This window comes from Bison bison, unplaced genomic scaffold, assembly GCF_000754665.1.
Source record: "Bison bison bison isolate TAMUID 2011002044 unplaced genomic scaffold, Bison_UMD1.0 scf7180017864312, whole genome shotgun sequence".
Lineage (NCBI taxonomy): Eukaryota > Metazoa > Chordata > Mammalia > Artiodactyla > Bovidae > Bison > Bison bison.
In genome coordinates, this window is record NW_011494884.1 from 2,853,268 (window position 1) to 2,873,306 (window position 20,039).

The window sequence follows — 20,039 nt, forward strand, 5'->3', positions numbered from 1 at the left end:
CAGAACTAGAACAAAAGATTTCATGATTCATATGGAAATACAAAAGACCCTGAATAGCCAAAGCAGTCTTGAGAAAGAAGAATGGAGGTGGAGGAATCAAGCTTCCTGACTTCACACTATACTACAAAGCTATAGTCATCAAGACAGTATGGTACTGCCACAAAAACAGAAATATAGACCAATGGAACAAGATAGAAAGCCCAGAAATAAACCCTTGCACCTATGGGTACCTTATTTTTGACAAAGGAGGCAAGAATATACAATGGGGCAAAGATAGCCTCTTCAATAAAAGGTGCTTGGAAAACTGGACAGTTACATGTAAAAGAATGAAATTAGAACACTTCTTAACACCATACACAAAGATAAACTCAAAATGGATTAAAGACCTAAATGTAAGACCAGAAAATATAAAACTCTTAGAGGAAAACATAGACAGAACACTTGATGACACAAATCAAGGCAAGATCTTCTATGACCTGCCTCTTAGAGTAATGGAAATAAAAACAAAAGTAAACAAGTGGGACCTGATTAAACTTAAAAGCTTTTGCACAGCAAAAGAAACTCTAAGCAAGGTGAAAAGGCAACCCTCAGAATGGGAGACAATAATAGTAAATGAAACAACTGACAAAGGATTGATTTCCAAAATACATAAGCAGCTCGTACAACTCAATGCCAGAAAAACAACCCAATCAAAAAGTGGGGAAAAGACCTAAACAGATATTTCTCCAAAGAAGATATGCAGATGCTTAACAAACACATGAAAAGATGCTCAACATCGCTCATCATCAGAGAAGTGCAAATCAAAACTACAATGAGATATCATCTCACCCTGGTCAGAATGGCCCTCATTAGAAAGTCTACAAACAACAAATGCTGGAGAGGGTGTGGGGTAAAGGGAACCATTCTGCACTGTTGGTGGTAATGTAAATTGATACAGCCATTACGGAAGACGGTATGGAGATTTCTCAGAAAACTAAGAATAAAACCACCATATGACCCAGCAATCCCACTCCTAGGCATATACCCTGAGGAAACCAAAATTGAAAAGGACACTTGTATCCCATGGTTCACTGCAGCACTATTTATAATAGCTAGAACATGGAAGCAACTTAGATGTCCATCGACAGATGAATGGATGAAGTTGTGGTACAAAAACACAATGGAATATTACTTGGCCATAAAAAGGAATGTGTTTGAATCAGTTCTAATGAGGTGGATGAACATAGAGCCTATTGTACAGAGTGAAGTAAGTCAGAAAGAGAAAGATAAATATCATATACTAATGCATAAATATGGAATCTAGAAAGATGGTACCCCACTCCAGTACTCTTGCCTGGAAAATCCCATGGATGGAGGAGCCTGGTAGGCTCCAGTCCATAGGGTCGCTAAGAGTCAGACACGACTGAGCGACTTCACTTTCACTTTTCACTTTCATGCGTTGGAGAAGGAAATGGCAACCCACTCCAGTATTCTTGCCTGGAGAATCCCAGGGACAGAGGAGCCTAGTGGACTGCCGTCTATGGGGTCGCACAGAGTCGGACACGACTGAAGCGACTTAGCAGCAGCAGCAGAAAGATGGTACTGAAGAATTTATTTGTAGGGCAGCAATGGAGAAACAGACATAGAAAACAGACTTATGGACATGGGGAGAGGGAAGGAGAGGGTGTGTATGGAGAGAGTAACATGGAAACTTACATCACCATATATAAAATAGATAGCCAACAGGAATTTGCTATATGTCTCAGGAAACTCAAACAGAGGCTCTGTATCAATCTAGAATGGTGGGATGGGGAGGGAAATGGGAGGGTGGTTCAAGAGGCAGGGGGTTGATTCATGTTGAGGTTTGACAGAAAACGACAAAATTCTGTAAAGCAATTATCCATCAATTAAAAAATAAAAAAAGAAAACACAATAGCCCAGATACAGGAAGCAATGTATCTACTGACAGATGAATAGATAAACATACAACACACAGACACACACACATACTAGAATATTACTCATCCATTAAAAGAAAACCCACAATCTTGCCATCTGTAACAACATGGCTAGAACTAGAAGGTATTATGCTAAGTGAAATAAATCAGACAGAAATACAAATACCATATGACCTTACATGTGGAATCTAAAAGATTAAATGAACAAATAAACAGAACAAAACCAGACACATAAATACAGATACCAAAAAGGTGGTCGCCAGAGGTGGAAGGATGGTGAAACAGGTGAAGGGGATTAAGAGGTACAAATCTCTAGTTATAGAACAAATTAGCCACGGGGATTCAGCATAAAGAATATGGTCAATAATATTATATGGGGACAGATTACTAGACTTGGGGAGGAGATCATTTCATAATGTATGCAAATGTCAAATCACTATGTAGTACATCTGAAAATACCATAATATGGTGTATCAACTATATTTTAAATATATTCATATTTTTTTAAAAAAGAAAAAAGAAACCTGAGTTTACAAGGACCTGAGTAATTGAGTAACATTTATGATATATAGATTCAATATGGTATAAATATCTCAACAAATTAATTTATAATTTCAATGTATTATCAAAATACGAAGATATTGCATTTTATTTCATCTAATGGTAAGTATTTTCTAATACTCATTCACGATAAATAAGATTATACATTTGGACTATAGCTGCTACAACTAGAAAATTAATGGTAAATTACAATCCATGAACATCGAGACCCACGGATGAAAGGAGAACTAAATGAGCCAAATTCCAAAGAGGGGAGAGCTCTTCCGAGATAAGCTAAGAGTGCTCTGGCTGTTTACTTCGCTGAGGGCATTTGTCCAGCCTGAGAATAGGCAGGGTGGGCTCAGCTGAGACAGAGGATGACACCAAGAGAAAAAGAAACCAGTAGACCCTGCGGTGCCCACCCTGGACAGCAGGCTCTTCCCACCAAGTGTTTGCTGAGCGTGGTCAGTGCAGGAACTGAGCAGGAAAGGCAGACTGATTCTCCCATGGTTTCGAGGCACCAAGGGCACAAAGTACGCGAGGAAGGAGCCTGCGATCAGCACACCCTTGAAAACAAGGTGATCCAAGTTCAACTAAAGCAGCAATCCAGTCCCAAACCAGCTTGATGCCTGTTTAGATGAAATGATCAGTCACTCCCCATCTGTACAACAAAGCAAAGGGGAAACCCACTCTGGTAGAAAGTAACATTGAACTTCAGTCTCTGTGGTTCTTTTTATACCAATTCACATACACAAACACACTCATACACAAGTAAAGAAAGAATAACAGAGCTAACTTGGCAAAATAACAATGGAGGAATCTGGGTGAAGAGTGTTTTTTTTTTTTTTTTTAATATAATACAGGAGGTTATTTTATTCTACTTTTGCTACTTCTCTAGTTTTGAAATCATCTCAAAATAAAACATAAAACACAATAAACTCTTTGGGCTCTCCAGATGATCGTTTGCACACTTAAAGGGCCCTTCACAAGCTAGCCCTGCTCTCACATGCTCCCCATTCTGGCCATATGCCTTCTTTCCACTACACAATGCATCTGCTGGTTCTCACGGAAAGGCCACCAACTTAGCTCCCTCCAAAGCCTGGAATGCGTCATGTTCTGTGCCTTCATCTGCCCATGATCATCAAGTTGTCATTCAGATTCTGCTTAAATGCTGCCCCAAGATAAGTAGCCACCCAGCCACTCTCATGTGCACAAACACCCACAGTTTTGTTCATGATGTTCCTCTGATGTGTCTTACCACCTCCCACACCCTCCATGGGGTTATGGGCCCTGTTAATCTTGTTCATCCCTACACACCCTAGAAAATTACCTGGCATAAGAGTCAATAAATGTTTGCTAAATACATGCACTCAAAAATAAGGAAATACAGTTTACATTTGTCAAAGTCTCTTAGGTCCTAAGGGCAATAAGAGCACTGACTCTGAAGACATTCTGCGTGGGTCTGCATCTTAGCTCTGCCACCCTCGTCTCATTTCCCTTACTAGTTTGGGACTGTGGGCAGCCTCACCAGTTTCCTCAGCTGTACAATGGGGACATACTTGCCTCAAAGGGCCCTGAGACTTTAATGACGTCACACACACAAAGTGCCTAGGCCAAGAGTGGTGTCTATTAATGTTATTCAATAATTGTAAAGTCTTCTTTATTAATAGGTCCTGTACACTTATAATGGAGAAGGCAATGGCAACCTACTCCAGTACTCTTGCCTGGAAAATCCCATGGACGGAGGAGCCTGGTAGGCTGCAGTCCATGGGGTCGCTAGGAGTCGGACACGACTGAGCGACTTCACTTTCACTTTTCACTTTCATGCATTGGAGAAAGAAATGGCAACCCACTCCAGTGTTCTTGCCTGGAGAATCCCAAGGAAGGCGGAGCCTGGTGGGCTGCCGTCTATGGGGTCGCACAGAGCTGGACATGACTGAAGAGACTTAGCAGCAGCAGTACACTTATAATGTTCATTTATTTTATATTTCTTAATTGCTATCGCAAATACATTCTCTCATTGTACTTTCTGTATAATTATTGTTTAAAGACAAAAAGTTAATTGGTTTTTGAGGTTAACTGTATCCCTCAGGCCGCCTTAATGAAATCCTTTCCCCCTGACACCAAAACCCTTCCTGTCATACTTGATCACCTAAAAAAATACTATTACTATACTATTACTAATTGCTTCTTTACATCCTGCTGTCCATGTGCTAAGTCGCTTCAGTCATGTCTGACTCATTCTGACCCCATGGTCTCTGGCCCACGAGGCTCCTGTCCATGGGATTTTCCAGGCAAGAATACTGGCAAGGGTTGCCATTTCCTTTTCCAGGGGATCTTCCAGACCCAGGGATCAAACCTGCATCTCTTTTGTCTCTTGCATTGGCACTCAGGTTCTTTACCATTAGTGCCACCTACACTCCTAAAGGAAATCAACCCTGCATATTCACTGGAAAGACTGACTGATGCTGAAGCTGAAGCTCCAATACTTTGGCCACCTGATGTGAAAAGCCGACTCACTGGAAAAGACCCTGATGCTGGGAAAGACTGAGGGCAGGAGAAGGGGGTGACAGAGGATGAGATGGTTGGATGGCATCACGGACTCCACGGACATGAATTTGAGCAAATTCTGGGAGATAGTGAAGGACAGGGAAGCTTCGTGTGCTGTAATTCATGGGGTCGCAAACAGTCAGAAATGACTGAGTGACTGAACAACCACCACCACCTATACTATTACTAATCACTTCTTTACATCCTGCTGTCCACAGCCTAATGCAATTCCTTCACCTCTTAGGAGATGAATATCTGTAGCACACCCGGTATTCTGTTTGCTCTGGAAAAAGTGCTTTAGACCTATAAATTCTGAAATCCAAGAAGCACCTTTTGGCCTTATGAAATACTTTCAAGGAATTTCACATCATGGCTTCTAAGAAGTTCTCTTTTCTCAAGTTTGTAGGGGAAAAACCACTCTCCAAATGTTCTCTCACCTCTCCTGCACCCCAGCCCCTCTTTAATGCAGCCCTTGTCATTGTCCTGAGGCCTCTATTTGGTCCTTTTTGGTGCTCTACTCCTATACCTATAACTCCTATTGTTAAAGGCACTAACATAGGTGCCTTTAATCGGTACATGTTAGTTGAAAACTCCCACCTGAGCTACAGACTCAACTGTAGGCACCACATATTAAAATACCTACAAAGCTACACTCTGAGGTCTAGTGGTAAAGAATCCACCTGCCACTGTAGAGGACATGGGTTTGATTCCTGGTCCAGGAAGATCCCACATGCCTCGGGGCAACTAATCCCTTGCACCTCAACTACTGAGCCCCTGCTCTAGAGACCAGGGACCATAACTATTAAGCGCACATGTTGCAACTACTGAAGCCCGCTTGCCCCAGAGCCTGTGCACCACAAGAGAAGTCACCGCAATGAGAAGCCCAGACGCTGCAACTAGAGAGTAGCCCCCACTCACTGCAACTAGAGAAAGCCGGAGCAGCAAGGAAGACCTACCCCCGCCACCACCACCCCCAGCCACAGGCAAAGATAAATAAATCTTAAAAGAAGGAAAGGGAAAAATAAAAAAAGCTACATACACTCTGTCCCTGGATACTTCTTCCAACAGTGTTCTCAAGACCGGACACATCACCGGTGTACCAACAGCTCAGGATTTCAGCATTCGCTGTTAAGTCTCCCTCTGGTTCAGTCCTCCAACCACCTGCACGGTCCAGAGGGTCCACTGGCTCTCTCCTCTCACAACACTGCTCCTTCCCGCTTTGAATCCTTAAACTCCTTCCCCGCCATCCTGCCCAACGACTCTGTGCGCCAGACCACAGCTCCTCTAAAACAAGAAACGTACGTGATTTCTTTGCACTGCCAGCATCAATCTCGATCCAGCTCACGAGGGTACTCAGTATACAAACATCTGAACAAGCTAATGAACAAAAAGGAGATAATTTCCCTGCTGATGCCCTGAAATATGGACGCGAAGACAACTCTATACTTGTGTGTGGAAAACCTGAAACGATAGAGGATCATTTCCTTCACAAGGGCCCTCACTGCCCTCAGAATTCAGGGTCCGCTGTAGACAACAAAGCAGAGTAACTGCCCACGGACAGGGCACCGGACACCAAGTGCCAGAAGACAAGGAACGTTTCTGGAGACTCAGGGGGATGGCGGGGAATATGTGAGTTCAGGCCCTGGTGTGACCGTGAAGGGATGAAGAGGTCCGCCCTCACGGCCGAGTCAGCTTTCTTAAGTGAAAAAGTCCCTACTTACCGAACACGAAGCTGTCGGGAACCTGGTGGCCATCCCGGGCTGTTTCGTGCAGGCTGCGGAGGAGAGAACCGAACTCTGAGGATATCCCTGCTGGTCCCACCCCGCCCACCAAGAGGGGGTCCGCGGGCACCAGGCACCTGCCCCTCCGGGGCTGAGTCCCTCTTAGGGAAGGGGCTTCCGGGCCCGGGCAGAGGGAACTTGGACAATGAGTTTGTACCGCTCTGTAGCCCTGATGCGGGAGGCACCGAGGCCGGGCTGGCTGCTTCTACGCCGGGATCGACCGTGGGGGCTCAGCTGGTCAAGATCCTGTTTCGCACAGGACGTTTCTGGGCCAGGGTAACTTCGCGTCTCAGCTAGCTCCGCAGTCTCTGAAACAGAACGCCCCCGCCCCGCCCCTGAGCACAGAAGCCCTGACGGATACAGCCCGTTAGGCGCGTACTCCTTCACAGCCGCAGGGCGGCGCAGGCGGAAGTACGTCACGTGACGACCAGCGGCGGGCAGAAAACTACATCTCCCAGAATCCTCTGTGCAGGAAGAGGACCTGGATAGACGGGCGAGGCCTCATGGGAAAGGCGGGCGGGCTCTAAGGGAGTCGGTATAGGTCGTTTTCTCCGCTGCTCAGAGAAGAGCTAGCGTCTGGACAGTGGCCGGTGGTTCGGTCTTGAGGCCAAACCAGGTAGAGTTCGTAGAGGAAGGCACAGCAGAGAACGACACCGTGCGAGACTATGAGGCGCAGTGCACAGGGTTATAAAATAGTATATCAGTGTTATACTGAGTATCAGTGCACGAAATAATAGTTACCAACTTTATAGAGGAGAAAGTATAGTAGATGAGAAGTAGAAGTACATCAATATTGGGACACACAAACGTGCGGTTGTCCAAGACAGAGCAAACAATAGTCAACTGGAAAAAAATGCACTACCTGAAAGTTAGTGTTCTGTTTTATTTTGTGGGCAAAACTGAGGACTTAAGCCCGGGACACAGCAGCTCAGATAACTCTGAGAGGGGACTGCTCTGAAGAGGCAAGGGGAAGTCAGGATAGGTAGGAGTTTTTGCAACAAAGATCTAGTCGTTGGAACATCAAAAGATTATTGATTAAAGAAAACTAGATAGCTCAAGTTAAGGGATTTACTGCTTTTCCATCTATGGGAAGATACAATAGTCTGTGCTCACTGAAATCATTCCTTTGATATGCACTTCAGCTATCTGGGGCCAGTAGTCTGTGTTTTCTCATCCTGAGACCCCCTCAAGGCTCACAGTCAGGTAGCTGTAATGTGATGGCTTGAAGGCTGCAATATCCTTTGTTTACTGATATGCTAGGCAATATTAACTATAAATTGAAAGCATAATTTAAAAAGGTCTTTCTGTCTGAAAAAAAATTGTTTTTAAAAAGTCTTATCTTCAACTGACAGCAAATGAAATAGGGAAATACAAAACTGTAGACAACAGTATGCATTAATTTGTGGGAGAAACTACGAGCAATGATGACAGGGAATTTCATAATCTTAAGTAATTATATGGAGTAGGAAATGGCAATCCACTCCAGTATTCTTGCCTAGAGAATCCCATGGCCAGAGGAGTCTGGTGGATTATGGTCTATGGGATTGCAAAGAGTTGGACACAACTGAGCGACTAAGCATAGCATAGCATAAGTAATTATAGTAGTTATAATAGTAAAAACAAAACAATAAGAATTGAATTCTCAAAAAGCTAAAGAACAAAGTAAGCCTAGGGCTTCCCTAGTGGTCCAGTGGTTAAGAATCTGCCTTGCAATGCAGGGGACATAGGTTAGATCCCTGGTTTCAGGAAGAGCCCACATCCCTCGGGGCAACTAAGCCCAGGTGCCAGAACTACTGAGCCTGCACGCCAAAGGAGGTGAGCAGCAACTCCTGCCACCACTTGGGGAAACTACTGAAGCCCAGGCACCTACAGCCCGTGCTCTGCAACAAGAGAAGCTAGTGTAATGAGAAACCTGTGAACCACAACTAGAGAAAGCCCCACACAACAATGAAAACCTAGAGCAGGCAAAATAAATAAATATATATATTAAAAAAAACCCCAAACAAGGTAAACCTAAAAAAGGCAAAGCAGAGGAAATAGTAAAGATAAAAGAAAAAAAATTATCCAAAATTAGCAAGGACAGAAAAAAAGTGAAATAATACTGTGAATCCACTCAAAGTAACTGACATATATAGAACACTGTAACTAAAGATATTAAATATACATAACTTTTACATGCACATGGGGCATTCTCCAAGATAGTCCTATGTTGGATCACAAAATAAATCTCAATAAATTTGAAAAGACTGCACCCATTAAAAGTATATTTTCTGACAATGGTAGAACTAAATTAGAAATAAACCCTAGAAAAATGTAGGAAGTCCCCAGGTTTTTGGAAATTAAAAAACACAGTTTCAAGTAATTGCTAACTCAAAGAAGAAATCACAGGAAAATTAGAAAATACTTTGAACTGAATTGAAGTGAAAATGCAATGTACTGTAAATGTCTACATCACTAGAAATCCAAATCTGAGCTCTTTCTTTTACTCCACTTACCTTCAATTTAATCTTCCCTTTCTATCTGAACCCAGAACTGCTCAGTCGCTATTATGATCTCATAAAATTCCCAAACAAACTGTATTCTTAACAAATCCCTAATGCTCTATGCCCTGTTCTCTGATGGAAGGAAACTCAGCACTTAAGATCTTTCTTAGGCTGTTCTCCCATTTGAATTGTCATTTTATGTCATTTAAGTAAATTTAAATGAATAATCCCTAATCCTACTGTCTTTTGAGATCTTACCATATTAGACCTTAGTCTAATTCTAAGGGGAATTGGATTAATTCCCCTTATTCATAATTCTGAACCTTTTTTTATAATATAAAACTGCTACTGCCTTAAAACAGTGCAGAACTATTTTTAGGGACGAGGTCCTAGGATTGATATTGGTTTATAATGAAATGGCAGGAAGTCTTGGGAAAGTGTGTGACAGAAATAGATAGCTGTAAGAATAATTAATGACAGTGTATAGCAAAGAGGAAACTAAGGAGAACATTAGAGTGTGTAAGGTATGATAGAATACAACACAGAGATAACCATTCTATTCATAGAAGATTAGGGACAGTGATCGGGGCAACTGCATGCAAAAAGGAAGTAAAGCTACAACAATGAATAAATGCATACCTATTTGTTTCTGTATTTTTCAGCGATTTAGCTTAGGTTTTTGTTGTCATTTGTTTTAATTGGCATGGGAATTGATGCTGGAAATGAAGTAGAAGGTAGATGGGCTACAGGGCTGAGCAATTGGAATTTGTCAAGATGAGTAAATTGAAGTTTTGTTTTCCTTGACACTAAAAAGGAAACAGTTTAAGGCAGGAGCCGAACTCTGCTGAAGAAAATAGATAAGACGACCACGTCTATCACTTTTGAGATCAAGGAGACCTGCCCTGACCGCGCATGCACAGAAAGGCTCCTCTGGGGTCAAAAAGGAAGGGGGTGCTATCCCATAATAGGCCAAAAGATGTACATGCAAATTGGGGAGAGCTCTGGTCCAGGTCAGATGGGGAGAAGGAAGTGAGATAATTGGCCAGAGAAAAACAAAGACCCAGAAGAACTACCCTCGGATGGCACACTCCTTGTTAAGCAGGATGCCCGCCCTCTTCTCTGGGTGCATGTTTCTGCCCTGTTTTTGTCTTAAATAAATAAAATGCTTCTCTGTGTGCTCTCTCACATGTTATGCTCTGTCCCTAATAATAAATTTTGTGCCTGTTTTCAAGTTTTTGTCTCCCTGAAACACTTGTTTTCAACAGGGACAAGAGCCAGAGAAGCTTCAAATCTAGCCTCTAGCCTCTGGTGGTTAGAATTCCTGGTTTTCACCCCAGCTACCCCAGGTTCATTTCTTGAACTGGGAACTAAGGGAAGCAGGGAACTAAGATTCTGGTTCAAACCACCACTCACTGTTGTCTCTGTGAGATCAGAAAAACCATGCTTAATTAATGCATTAAAATTTTTAAGATTCGTTTGGATGCAAATGCCAGAAATATAGCTCAGATTAGCTTAAACTAATAGAGAAAATGTATTAGCTCTCATATATAAATGTATATATATAATATATAAATGTATATGTAATGTATATAAATGTACTTTCTTTCCCCCTCACCACCTGGGAAGATATCATAAATGTATATAACATAGGTATTATATATCGCTCAGTCGGATCTGACTCTCTGCGACCCCATGGACTGTAACCCACCAGACTCCTCTGTCCATGGGATTTTCCAGGCAAGATACTGGAGTGGGTTGCCATTTCCTTCTCCAATATAATGTGTAAATTATAAAATAAATTATAGCTCTTATATAATAACTGAAAGGAACAGGCAGTAGGCTTCAGGAATGACTTGACTCAAAACTTCAATCAGCATTACACTACTTTCTCCCTTTCTCCATTCTTTCTGGTTGGCCTCATTTTCAGTCAAACTTTCCTCATGAAGTAGCAGAGGAAAACTGACACTTCTTTCATAATAGTTCTGGAAAATATATGGGGATTGACTCTCACAGAGTCAGTCTCCTTTCCCTGAACAAGAGTCACAATGACCAATGATCTAGCCCTTGGCTTATTGTATAAAACCAATACTTCATTGTCTGGAGCTCCACTGAAACCACATAGATCAAGCATAGGAGAAAGCTTGTTTCCTAAAGAGAAATTGAGATAAATTATCAGAAAAAAAGGAATGGATGTAAGGAAGGCAAAAATAAAATTTCTTAGGTCCTCTATTTCTAGAATTACTGATTCCCCTGATACATGAATTCATCCTGGGACAGTCACAGCATGAGAAAGCACTGTGTGACATTTTCAATGCTCAAGTCATATTGCAAAGCCTCAAAATTCATTCTTGTCTGTCCCAGTGAATTTTGATCTCACCATATTTATGAACTGCAGTAGGACTTGTAATCTGAACCATGTAAATTATTCTTATGGCCTTTATAGCACGTCATTCTTTGTTTCCTCCTTGCATGTCTAATTTTTTTTTTTCTACTTAAGTTCTAAGCTTTGGGTAAAAAAGTACTCCTATTTATTTTATTCCCAATCTTGGAAACAGATTATTTTAGATATTGAATTTGTTCATTGATTTATATGGAATATGCTTAGAAAAATTATTTCTCCATTTAAAAATTGTCTTTTTTATAACAATTTCTTCTCAGTCTCAGCTTCCCTGATCTTCCATTCTCTTTCTGTGGTTTTGAAATGGAACAGGACCCTAGAGTCCTTACCCACCATGTCCTCTGCCTGCCTTTTGTCTGTGGAAAACTTTAGTCAAAGAATAAGTTTAATTGGAGAAATGAGAAATGCAGAAACAAAGGAAAACAGTCAAAGGAGATCAAATAATAATAATATAGTCATTAAGCATAGTCAAGGACCTTCAGTTCTTTCTCAAGGGCTATAGATAATATTCTGAATCATATCCCGGGAGCAGTCTTATAGATACGAAAAACACCAGGGTGAAAAAGTTAACTACATGATGAACAGACTGTACCCACAACATAATGGGTCCTGTTGCCACAGTGCTGAGAATTGGCCTCAAAGAAATGGGAACAAATGTACCCTGGAACTGAAGATTAACTGTACCTAAAGCAACCAATGGAGAAGGCAATGGCAACCCACTCCAGTACTCTTGCCTGGAAAATCCCATGGACGGAGGAGCCTGGTAGGCTGTGGTCCATGGGGTCGCCAAGAGCCGGACACAACTGAGCGACTTCACTTTCCCTTTTCACTTTCATGCATTGGAGAAAGAAATGGCAACCCACTCCAGTGTTCTTGCCTGGAGAATTCCATGGACGAAGGAGCCCGGTAGGCTAAAGACCATGGGGTCACAAAGAGTCAGACATGACTGAAGCGTCTTAACACTTACGCATGATCAAAAATGAAAAGGACTGTGTGCAGATTATGAAGGAAGCGCCCCCTGTACCTTACAGCTCAGCCACAAAGCGTTTTGCAACAGGAAAGAGCACACCTGTCCCTCAGGGGGGCGCGCCGCAAGCCCCTCTGGGAAATGTAGTTCTAAAGCGAGTGGGACTCTGGGAAATGTAGTTCTGCGTGGACACTGCCGAGGCCCAGCCGCGTCCGCCTCGGTTCTGTAGGCCAGAGGGGTAAGGTTGTGGGGGGCTGGGGCTGGGGCGGGGACGGGGCTGTGGGCTGCTTGTGGCCTCTGCGTCCGACTGGGGCCGTGTGATGACCCTGGCGCGGACCGGCTTGGGGCGACGCCGGCGTGTGTACGAACCAGCTCCGGAGCCGGGAGCTGGGGGAGGCTCGGAAGGATTTTCCTGCTGCGCAGGCTTTGATTCCGGTGCAGGTGCGGGGGTACGTTGCGGGTGAGGCTGTGGGGGAGGGGCATAGGGCGGCATAGGGGGCGGGGCGGCGCGGGGTAAGGGCTAGAGGTAGCAGAGCGGAGCGGGAGGGAGCGGGATGAGGGGCAAGGTTTGGAGGATTGGGGTCTGTAGGGTTGGGTGTAAGTGTCGGTGGTGTGGGAGTCTGGAGGGAGATTTGGGGGTCCGGGAGAGGCCTCCGGTGGTGGTGGGCGATGAAGGGACTGTGAAGCAGACCGTGAAGCTGATTAATTTGGGGGTCACTTGAGGGTTGAGATATTGGAATGTCTGTGGAAATCAATAATTTGGGGTTAGGGAGGGATGAATTGTTGTGAAACCAGTGGAGGGAAGGGTTTTTTTTTTTTGGAGGCGGGGAGCGGGGGCGGCGACAGCAGGCGCTGGGAGAGAGGGAGCCCAGAGGTCACCCTCTGGAGTGAATGAAGGGCTGCTTGGTGTCACTGTGCACTGGGGAAGTGGATTGAGGGTTTGTAGGAATAGTTAAGGCTCTAGTGATCCATGATTTGGGTGCCTTGGATTGGGGACTGGACCCAAAGGGGTGAATGATAAGGCCCTTGAGGGGAGTCTGTTTGGGCAGCGTTGAGAGGGCTCCGAGTGGTTGAACTGAGGATTTCGTTGACAGGCCTTTTGGTTGCTGCAGTGTTAGACTTTGTTCCCTGTGCTCCTGGAAAACAGGAAGGTTAAGAAGTCTTCCCCCTTCCAGGGTTCAAGGAAACACCTTCTTGCAAAGAACCCTGTTCCCCTCACAGGACTCTCTTGTTTACCTGTGACAAGGCCATGGATAAATATGATACCAACTCCTCTCATCCTTTACCTCATCAATGATTAGCTGAACTGTTTGTCCTCACACATCAAAGCAGTTATTAACCAAACTTCTTTGGTTCAGCTTCTCTTCTTCCTACAGTTTCCTGAACTTTGGTGCACTGCAGCTTGAGCAGCCTTACAGCCCTGACACCCCGCCCCACCACCCCCGGCCGCCCGCCCATTGAGAAATGGCCAGCCTCTGGTGAAATGTCCTGTCATCTGCCATCTGGTCACCCTGCCCTTTGATCCGGCATCCTGACACCTTGCCGAGATGCTTCTACCTCTTAGGGCCACAGCGTTTTCCCTATTTCAGCACCCTGCACCACCCATGATAATAAATTCTTGGAGTGAAATATTTCTTTGCCAAGTCTGCATTTTTTAAAAGATTCACTTATTTATTTTGGCTGTGCTGGGTCTTCGTTGCTGCATGCAGGCTTTCTCTAGTTGTGGCAAGTGGGAGCTGCTCTTCAGTTGTGCTCAGGCTTTTCCTTGTGGTGGCTTGTCTTGTTCTGGAGCCTGGGCTCTAGAGCACATGCTTCATTAGTTGTGGTGTGTGGGCTTAGTTGCCCTGAGGCATGTGGGATCTTCCCTGACCAGGCATTGAGCTGGTGTCCCCTAAATTGCAAGGCAGACTCTTTAATGACTGGACCCCCAGGGAAGCCCTGTATTTGTTTTGGCCTGACAGTTTAGTGGTAGCTTTTTTAGTGGAGGGGAGTGACTAGGGTGGCCCGGGCTGGTGAGTGGTCTGGGTCTGTGTTTGGGGATCTGGTGACCGAGATGTCAGGTTGGGGGCTGTGTATCAGTGTTGGGGGTCTGCGCTTAAGTTGATAGGTGGCCTGTTGGGGGTTATGAGTGAGTGGAAAACGGGGATGGTATTTGGCATTGTTGGAGGGGCTGGGGGTGTTGGTGTTTGTATGGCTCTGGAGGCCCTTGCAGAGTGATGAGCTGTGGGGATATCAGCAAGTGGTGGGTGAGCACAGGGTGGACTAGAGAGTGGATATCAAGGAGGTGAGTGGCTGGCAACCCTATGTGATGAGGGGCTGGGGACCACTGGGGGGGTTAGTGACAGGGGCTAGTTTAGGTGGTAGGGGGTGATGGGATTTAGCAAGCCTGCACCTGTGAAGGTGAGTGGGTGGGTACCCATAGAAGGGAGTGATGGGAGGTCTGCAGGTGTCCTTTGGGACTCAGCATGTGAGATTCCAGTGACAGTTTCTAGTCAACGAGGAGCCTGGAGATTTTTGAGTGGGATTTGGAGGAGCCAGTGATGGGGTTTCTTGGTGACATTGAGAAACCTGTGGGAATCGGAGGTAAGGGGCTCTGGGATTGTAGTCAACTAAGGGGTCTGTTGGGATACCTGTGGGCTATGCGCAGGGCTGAGTGAGGGAGAGCCTGCTGTGACCAGGAGCAAACGGTTCTGTACTGTCTGATTGGGGATTAAGCTGTGGTGAGAGACTTTGGGATTCATTGATTCACATACTTCTGTGGATTGGTTTTGTCACTGGTTGTTGATGATTGGGAGCTTTGCAAGAAGAGTGTTGGGGACCCACAGTGTGTCTAACTGATGGCCCAGACACCCTGGAGGGATGGTGGACACGTGAGGGTCAGTGGTTTGTGTTCAGTTATTGGGGCTGGGGAATTCTCAGGTGGTCAGTTAGTGTGACTGAGGTGGTCTTTGGAACGTGTGTTTTAGGGGCTGTGGGTGTTGGTGATTGCAGGGCCTGTGAGCGTGGTGTTTTGGGGTTTGGATGGATCATGTGTGGGCTCAGGCAAGACTCTCAGGTTGTGACCTCTGTTCAATAACTATGTTGTCTTTTGTTCTTTAGCCCCTCTCATCCAGCACCTGTGTGGCCTTGTTGGTGAGTGATGGCTCCTTTTACTTGAATGTTTTCTTAAGAATTCTCAGTGACCCCATTGACTCTGAATCCTCCCACTTGTGTCTGATGCACCTACATGGGTGTGGTTGGCCTATGGCCTTCCAAAGGGGGCTCCACCTCCTCAGGGCTCAGCTAAGAGTCATCTCCAAGGAGTATCCTCCATGTACCCACTTGTCTGTCACATTTGAAGTTTCTTCTGAGCTCTCTGACAGTCAGAAATTTTTTTGATGTTTGTATCCCCCCTGAGAGGGCAGGGATCATCTGTCTTATTTTGTGGTCTCTCCCATGTGTCCAGAGCAGGGCCCAGTAGTAAGAGACCCTTAACAAATTGTTGCTTTCCTGAGCCATAAATGAGACTGTGAGTGTGTGTGTATGCACTGGGGTGTGTGTGTGTGTGTGAGAGAGAGAGTGTGAGCATGAGTGTGTGAGTGAGAGAGATCTGATGTGGATGTGAGAACAGAGTGCAGGAGTATGTTGGATCCTGGGGGAGAAACAGAGTGACTGTTTTGTGTGTTAGTACAGTCAGCACGTCCCCTTTTCCAGAGAAGCTGCAGGAGGGCTCCTGTGCATCAACCCAAAAGGGGTCCAGATGAGATAGATGCTTCCAGGGCAGGTGGGCCTGCATCTCAAGGAGCCCAGGTTTGGAAAGCATTGACTCTGGAGTCTCTTCCCTCAGCCTCCTAGACCACTGGGACATTCCCTTGCCCAGGAGCCCCAAAGAGCTCCCTGCATGTCCCAGGAGGAGGTGCTTTTCCCTTGGGTGTCACTCTCTGCTCTCAAAGGAAGTTTTTCTTGAGAGACCTGTTCTCAAGCACCACGCTTTTCACACTGGACTGAGGAGAGTCCAGTCTCATTGAGGGACATTGATCTTTGTGTCCGCTGCACCCACATGTGGGCAGAACCCATGGCATTACTCTCCCTTCCCACCAGTAGGAGTTCTTCCTGCCCTGGATGCCCTTGTTCTGCCCTCTACCACTGTTTCAGTCAAAATTCAAAATCCAGTCTGTCTTTCCAGCCTCGCTGGTTCTTGACTCACTGCAGGTCCTCTCTGTACCTGGTCCACACTGGGACCTGCCCTCCCTCCCTGGCCTGTGTCTTCTCTTGATCTCTCAAGGCCCTCGATCGACGATGCTGGGAGCTGGTTTGTGGTCTGGCCGGCATTGAGCAGTGTTCCTGGGTTTCCTTTCTCTTTCCCTTGCCAACTGAGCAGTTTGGGGCTCCTAAGCAGGTGGTGATGAAAGCAGACTTCCTTTGTCTGATTCCAGCCCTCAGCCCAACCCTGAGGGTGGCAGGAAGGACCTCAAAGGGGCCAATGTTCTTTCCACTCTTGTTAGTGGCCCTGGAGCAAAACCTGGCAGTGTGCTGACACCCAGGCATAACTTTCTGCCCTCACTTGTGAAGGATGAGTCCACACATCTCTCTCTCTTCAACTGGGACACTCAGGATGCCTCCTTCCCCTTCCCGCCATTCTTAATAGAACAACAGGCTCCTGCTGTGGATCTCCTGTAGGAATTATGTTCTCTTCTTTCTCAGTTTACTTTCTGGAAAAGTGTCCATTGATTGTCCATCACATCTGGTCTTCCTTGCAGCCTGTTAGCCTGTGGGGACCAAGCCAGGAACACGAACATCTCAGGGGGCGCCCAGCAGTCACTCCCAGACCACAGGTTTGGACCACAGCACTGGACAGATCTCAGTAAGGAGACAGAGTTTGTCCCTCGTGTCCCCAGGTTTACCAGGAACTGTGTTTTTGGACACTTCCTTTCAGGTGTACCCTCATGAAGGAAATCACATCCCTGTGTGACCCCGCCCCTGTGGTGTCCTTGGCTCTGATCCGGTGTCTGGCTGATGTCAGTGACCTGGCTCATGAGTGGTGGAGAAATTGAAAGTGTAAGTATTTGTGTACATGAAGATGTAGTATTTTATTTGTGATCATGCTGATCTTAACTGTTGGTCCATCTATTCCGATAATTCTGCCTAAGGTGATCTCTGTTTTACAGTTTGTGATCTTTTAAAAAGTTTTTAAAGTAGTAGTTGTATTTATTTATGTGGTTATTTGATTCTTTGTGGATACAGTTTAACAAACCAATCCAGAAAACTTCTCCACAAAAATAGAAGAGAAAGAATAGTTTTATTATTGAATAAAAATTAAACCAGAATGTGATGTCCACTTTAGACAATCTGCTAAAAATATTGCAAGAGACAGGAAGAGACGGTGTTCTTTTCTGTAGCCACGCAGGTACAACCTGCTAGACAGACCTGCAACACAGTCTTAAGGGATCATCTGTCACACACAGTTCATCCTAAACTTACCTGATAGTTGGAATGGCTACTGTTTTAGCTACTTGCTTTCACCCAAAGGAAAAATACACTTCTCATGTCTTTATGATGGGAGTTAATTTTCCAGCTTGGACCTGGGTGCCACAGTCAGGCCAGTCAGGCTGCTATCCTCCCGGAGACCAGGAGATAGGGATGTGTCTACCTGGATGATTTCAGAGACACCTCCTAGGTCCATAAGAAAGACACTGATGAGTTATTAAACTTAGTTTTAGAAAAGATTTACGTACATCCCAAAGGGGCAGAGAAAGATTTTGTAATTACACGTTTTCTACAGTAAACGCTCTTGAAATAGGGATCTGAGGGGTCTTTTTCTTTTTGTTCACCCTCACAGGCTCTGAGCTGGATCACCCTAAAGGTGTTATCTGTCTACTCTCCTGCTCCAGTAATTGTATTAGAGAAGGGCTGAGACCAGGCCTTGGAAGCAGAGGGGAGGGAAGGGGCCCCAGGGCCAGCAGTGTTGACCTCAGAACCATTGGATAGCCCCATATCACCCCCTCTGCAAGCAGCTCTTCTGAGCAGGGACCAGAGACCTTAGAAAGAAGCAGGCTGTGGAGCAGTTTCTCTAGGGTACATGGGAAGGTGGGAGATGCAAATGTGCCTGAAGGCAGCTGGGAGCCTTGCCAGTTCTGTGATGCCTAAACTCAGCAGAGATTTTGATCTGTCTCCTGTCACCCCTTGGGAGCCCATGGCCTGGGCTGTTGTGCTGGTTTCTGAGGGAGGAGCAGGCAGTGTTTGCCCGAGCGTGAGGTCGGAAAGAAAGGATGGTAAAGGTTCCTTTAGGCCTCTCTTCTTGTGGTGTCTACTCTGGGTTGTAACCCTGTGGATAAGCTGCAAACCCACACCCAAGTGTCAGCTTCCCCAAGGCCTGTCTCCCCTGAGGTCTCATACCTTCTTTTGGCCATTTCTTTTAGTTCCTCTGATCTATGCTTTCCTTTGGCTCCAAGACTGATTTTGGAGTAGAGGGCCAGCACCCCAGGATGCTTCTCCATCTTGATCTAAAAGCTCTTTCCTGTCCCCTATCTTGCCTGGAAGTGAGTTGCATTTTATTCTGTAGCACCAGTGCCAGGCATTTCATTTAAGTGCCCTCCGGAAAAGATGCTGCAGGGTCAGTGAGCCAGGACTGTCTTTCCAGACTTTATTGCTGCCCCTGCAGAATGGTTTGAAGTGTTAGGCTCCCCTGGAGCCTTTGGTTGAACCAACAAGGCAGGTGGCTCCCGTCAGGCATTCCCAGGTGGGAGCTGGGCTGCAGAGCACAAAGTGTGCTGCAGGCCTGGCCTGGCTGTGGTTGGCTCGATTGACATGTGCCAGTAGCTCACTCTCCATCTTGTTCCTTAGCGCTAGCAAATAGCCCGTCTGAGTTCCCAGTTATAGAGAACCAAGATTGAGGTCCCCAAATGAATGACATCATCTCAAATAAGATTCCCATTGCAACTCTAGGCCATGGGTCTCAGGATCAAGACTTGTGTGAGATAAGAAAGAAGAGGCCTCAGGACTTGGGGTGCATTCCTATCTTTGACCAGAGGTTCAGAGTATCAGGACAGAGAGAAGTCACAGAAAGAGCAGATTTTCCAGAACTGGGGAAGATGATGAAGTCACAGGTAAGTTGTTTGTCCTCCAGTCGTTTTACCTGTGGGTGGATGAGGCTTCCAGGCATGTCTTTTTTTTAAAATTTTTTTATTTTTAAACTTTACAATATTGTATTGGTTTGCCAAATATTGAAATGAATCCTCCACAGGTATACATGTGTTCCCCATCCTGAACCCTCCTCCCTCCTCCCTCCCCATACCATCCCTCTGGGTCGTCCCAGTGCACCAGCCCCAAGCATCCAGTATCGTGCATCGAACCTGGACTGGCAACTCATTTCATACATGATATTATACATGTTTCAATGTCATT

At 45.4% G+C, this 20,039-nt stretch overlaps 2 protein-coding genes across 17 annotated transcripts in view; one reads left to right on the forward strand and one right to left on the reverse strand.

Moving 5' to 3' along the window:
- Positions 1-12,731, reverse strand: part of ZNF26 (zinc finger protein 26) — a 29,183-nt gene extending 16,452 nt beyond the window's left edge. Inside the window, exons 1-4 of one of the 4 annotated variants that reach the window (XM_010852485.1) lie at positions 12,657-12,731; positions 6,966-7,116; positions 6,749-6,801; positions 6,067-6,311 (exon numbers count right to left, since the gene is read on the reverse strand). In XM_010852485.1, coding sequence (XP_010850787.1) covers positions 6,067-6,311; positions 6,749-6,801; positions 6,966-7,116; positions 12,657-12,660 — 453 coding nt within the window. In that variant the 5' untranslated portion in view covers positions 12,661-12,731. Of the gene's footprint in view, positions 1-6,066; positions 6,312-6,748; positions 6,824-6,965; positions 7,117-12,656 lie in introns of those variants that run through there. The other 3 variants (XM_010852486.1, XM_010852487.1, XM_010852488.1) reach the window with 3 other exon arrangements.
- A 91-nt stretch (positions 12,732-12,822) lies between these two features.
- Positions 12,823-20,039, forward strand: part of ZNF605 (zinc finger protein 605) — a 32,576-nt gene continuing 25,359 nt past the window's right edge. Inside the window, exons 1-5 of one of the 13 annotated variants that reach the window (XM_010852500.1) lie at positions 12,825-12,894; positions 15,756-15,788; positions 17,572-17,693; positions 18,475-18,498; positions 19,581-19,741. In XM_010852500.1, the coding sequence (XP_010850802.1) occupies positions 19,727-19,741 (15 nt within the window). In that variant the 5' untranslated portion in view covers positions 12,825-12,894; positions 15,756-15,788; positions 17,572-17,693; positions 18,475-18,498; positions 19,581-19,726. The other 12 variants (XM_010852499.1, XM_010852496.1, XM_010852495.1 and 9 more) reach the window with 12 other exon arrangements.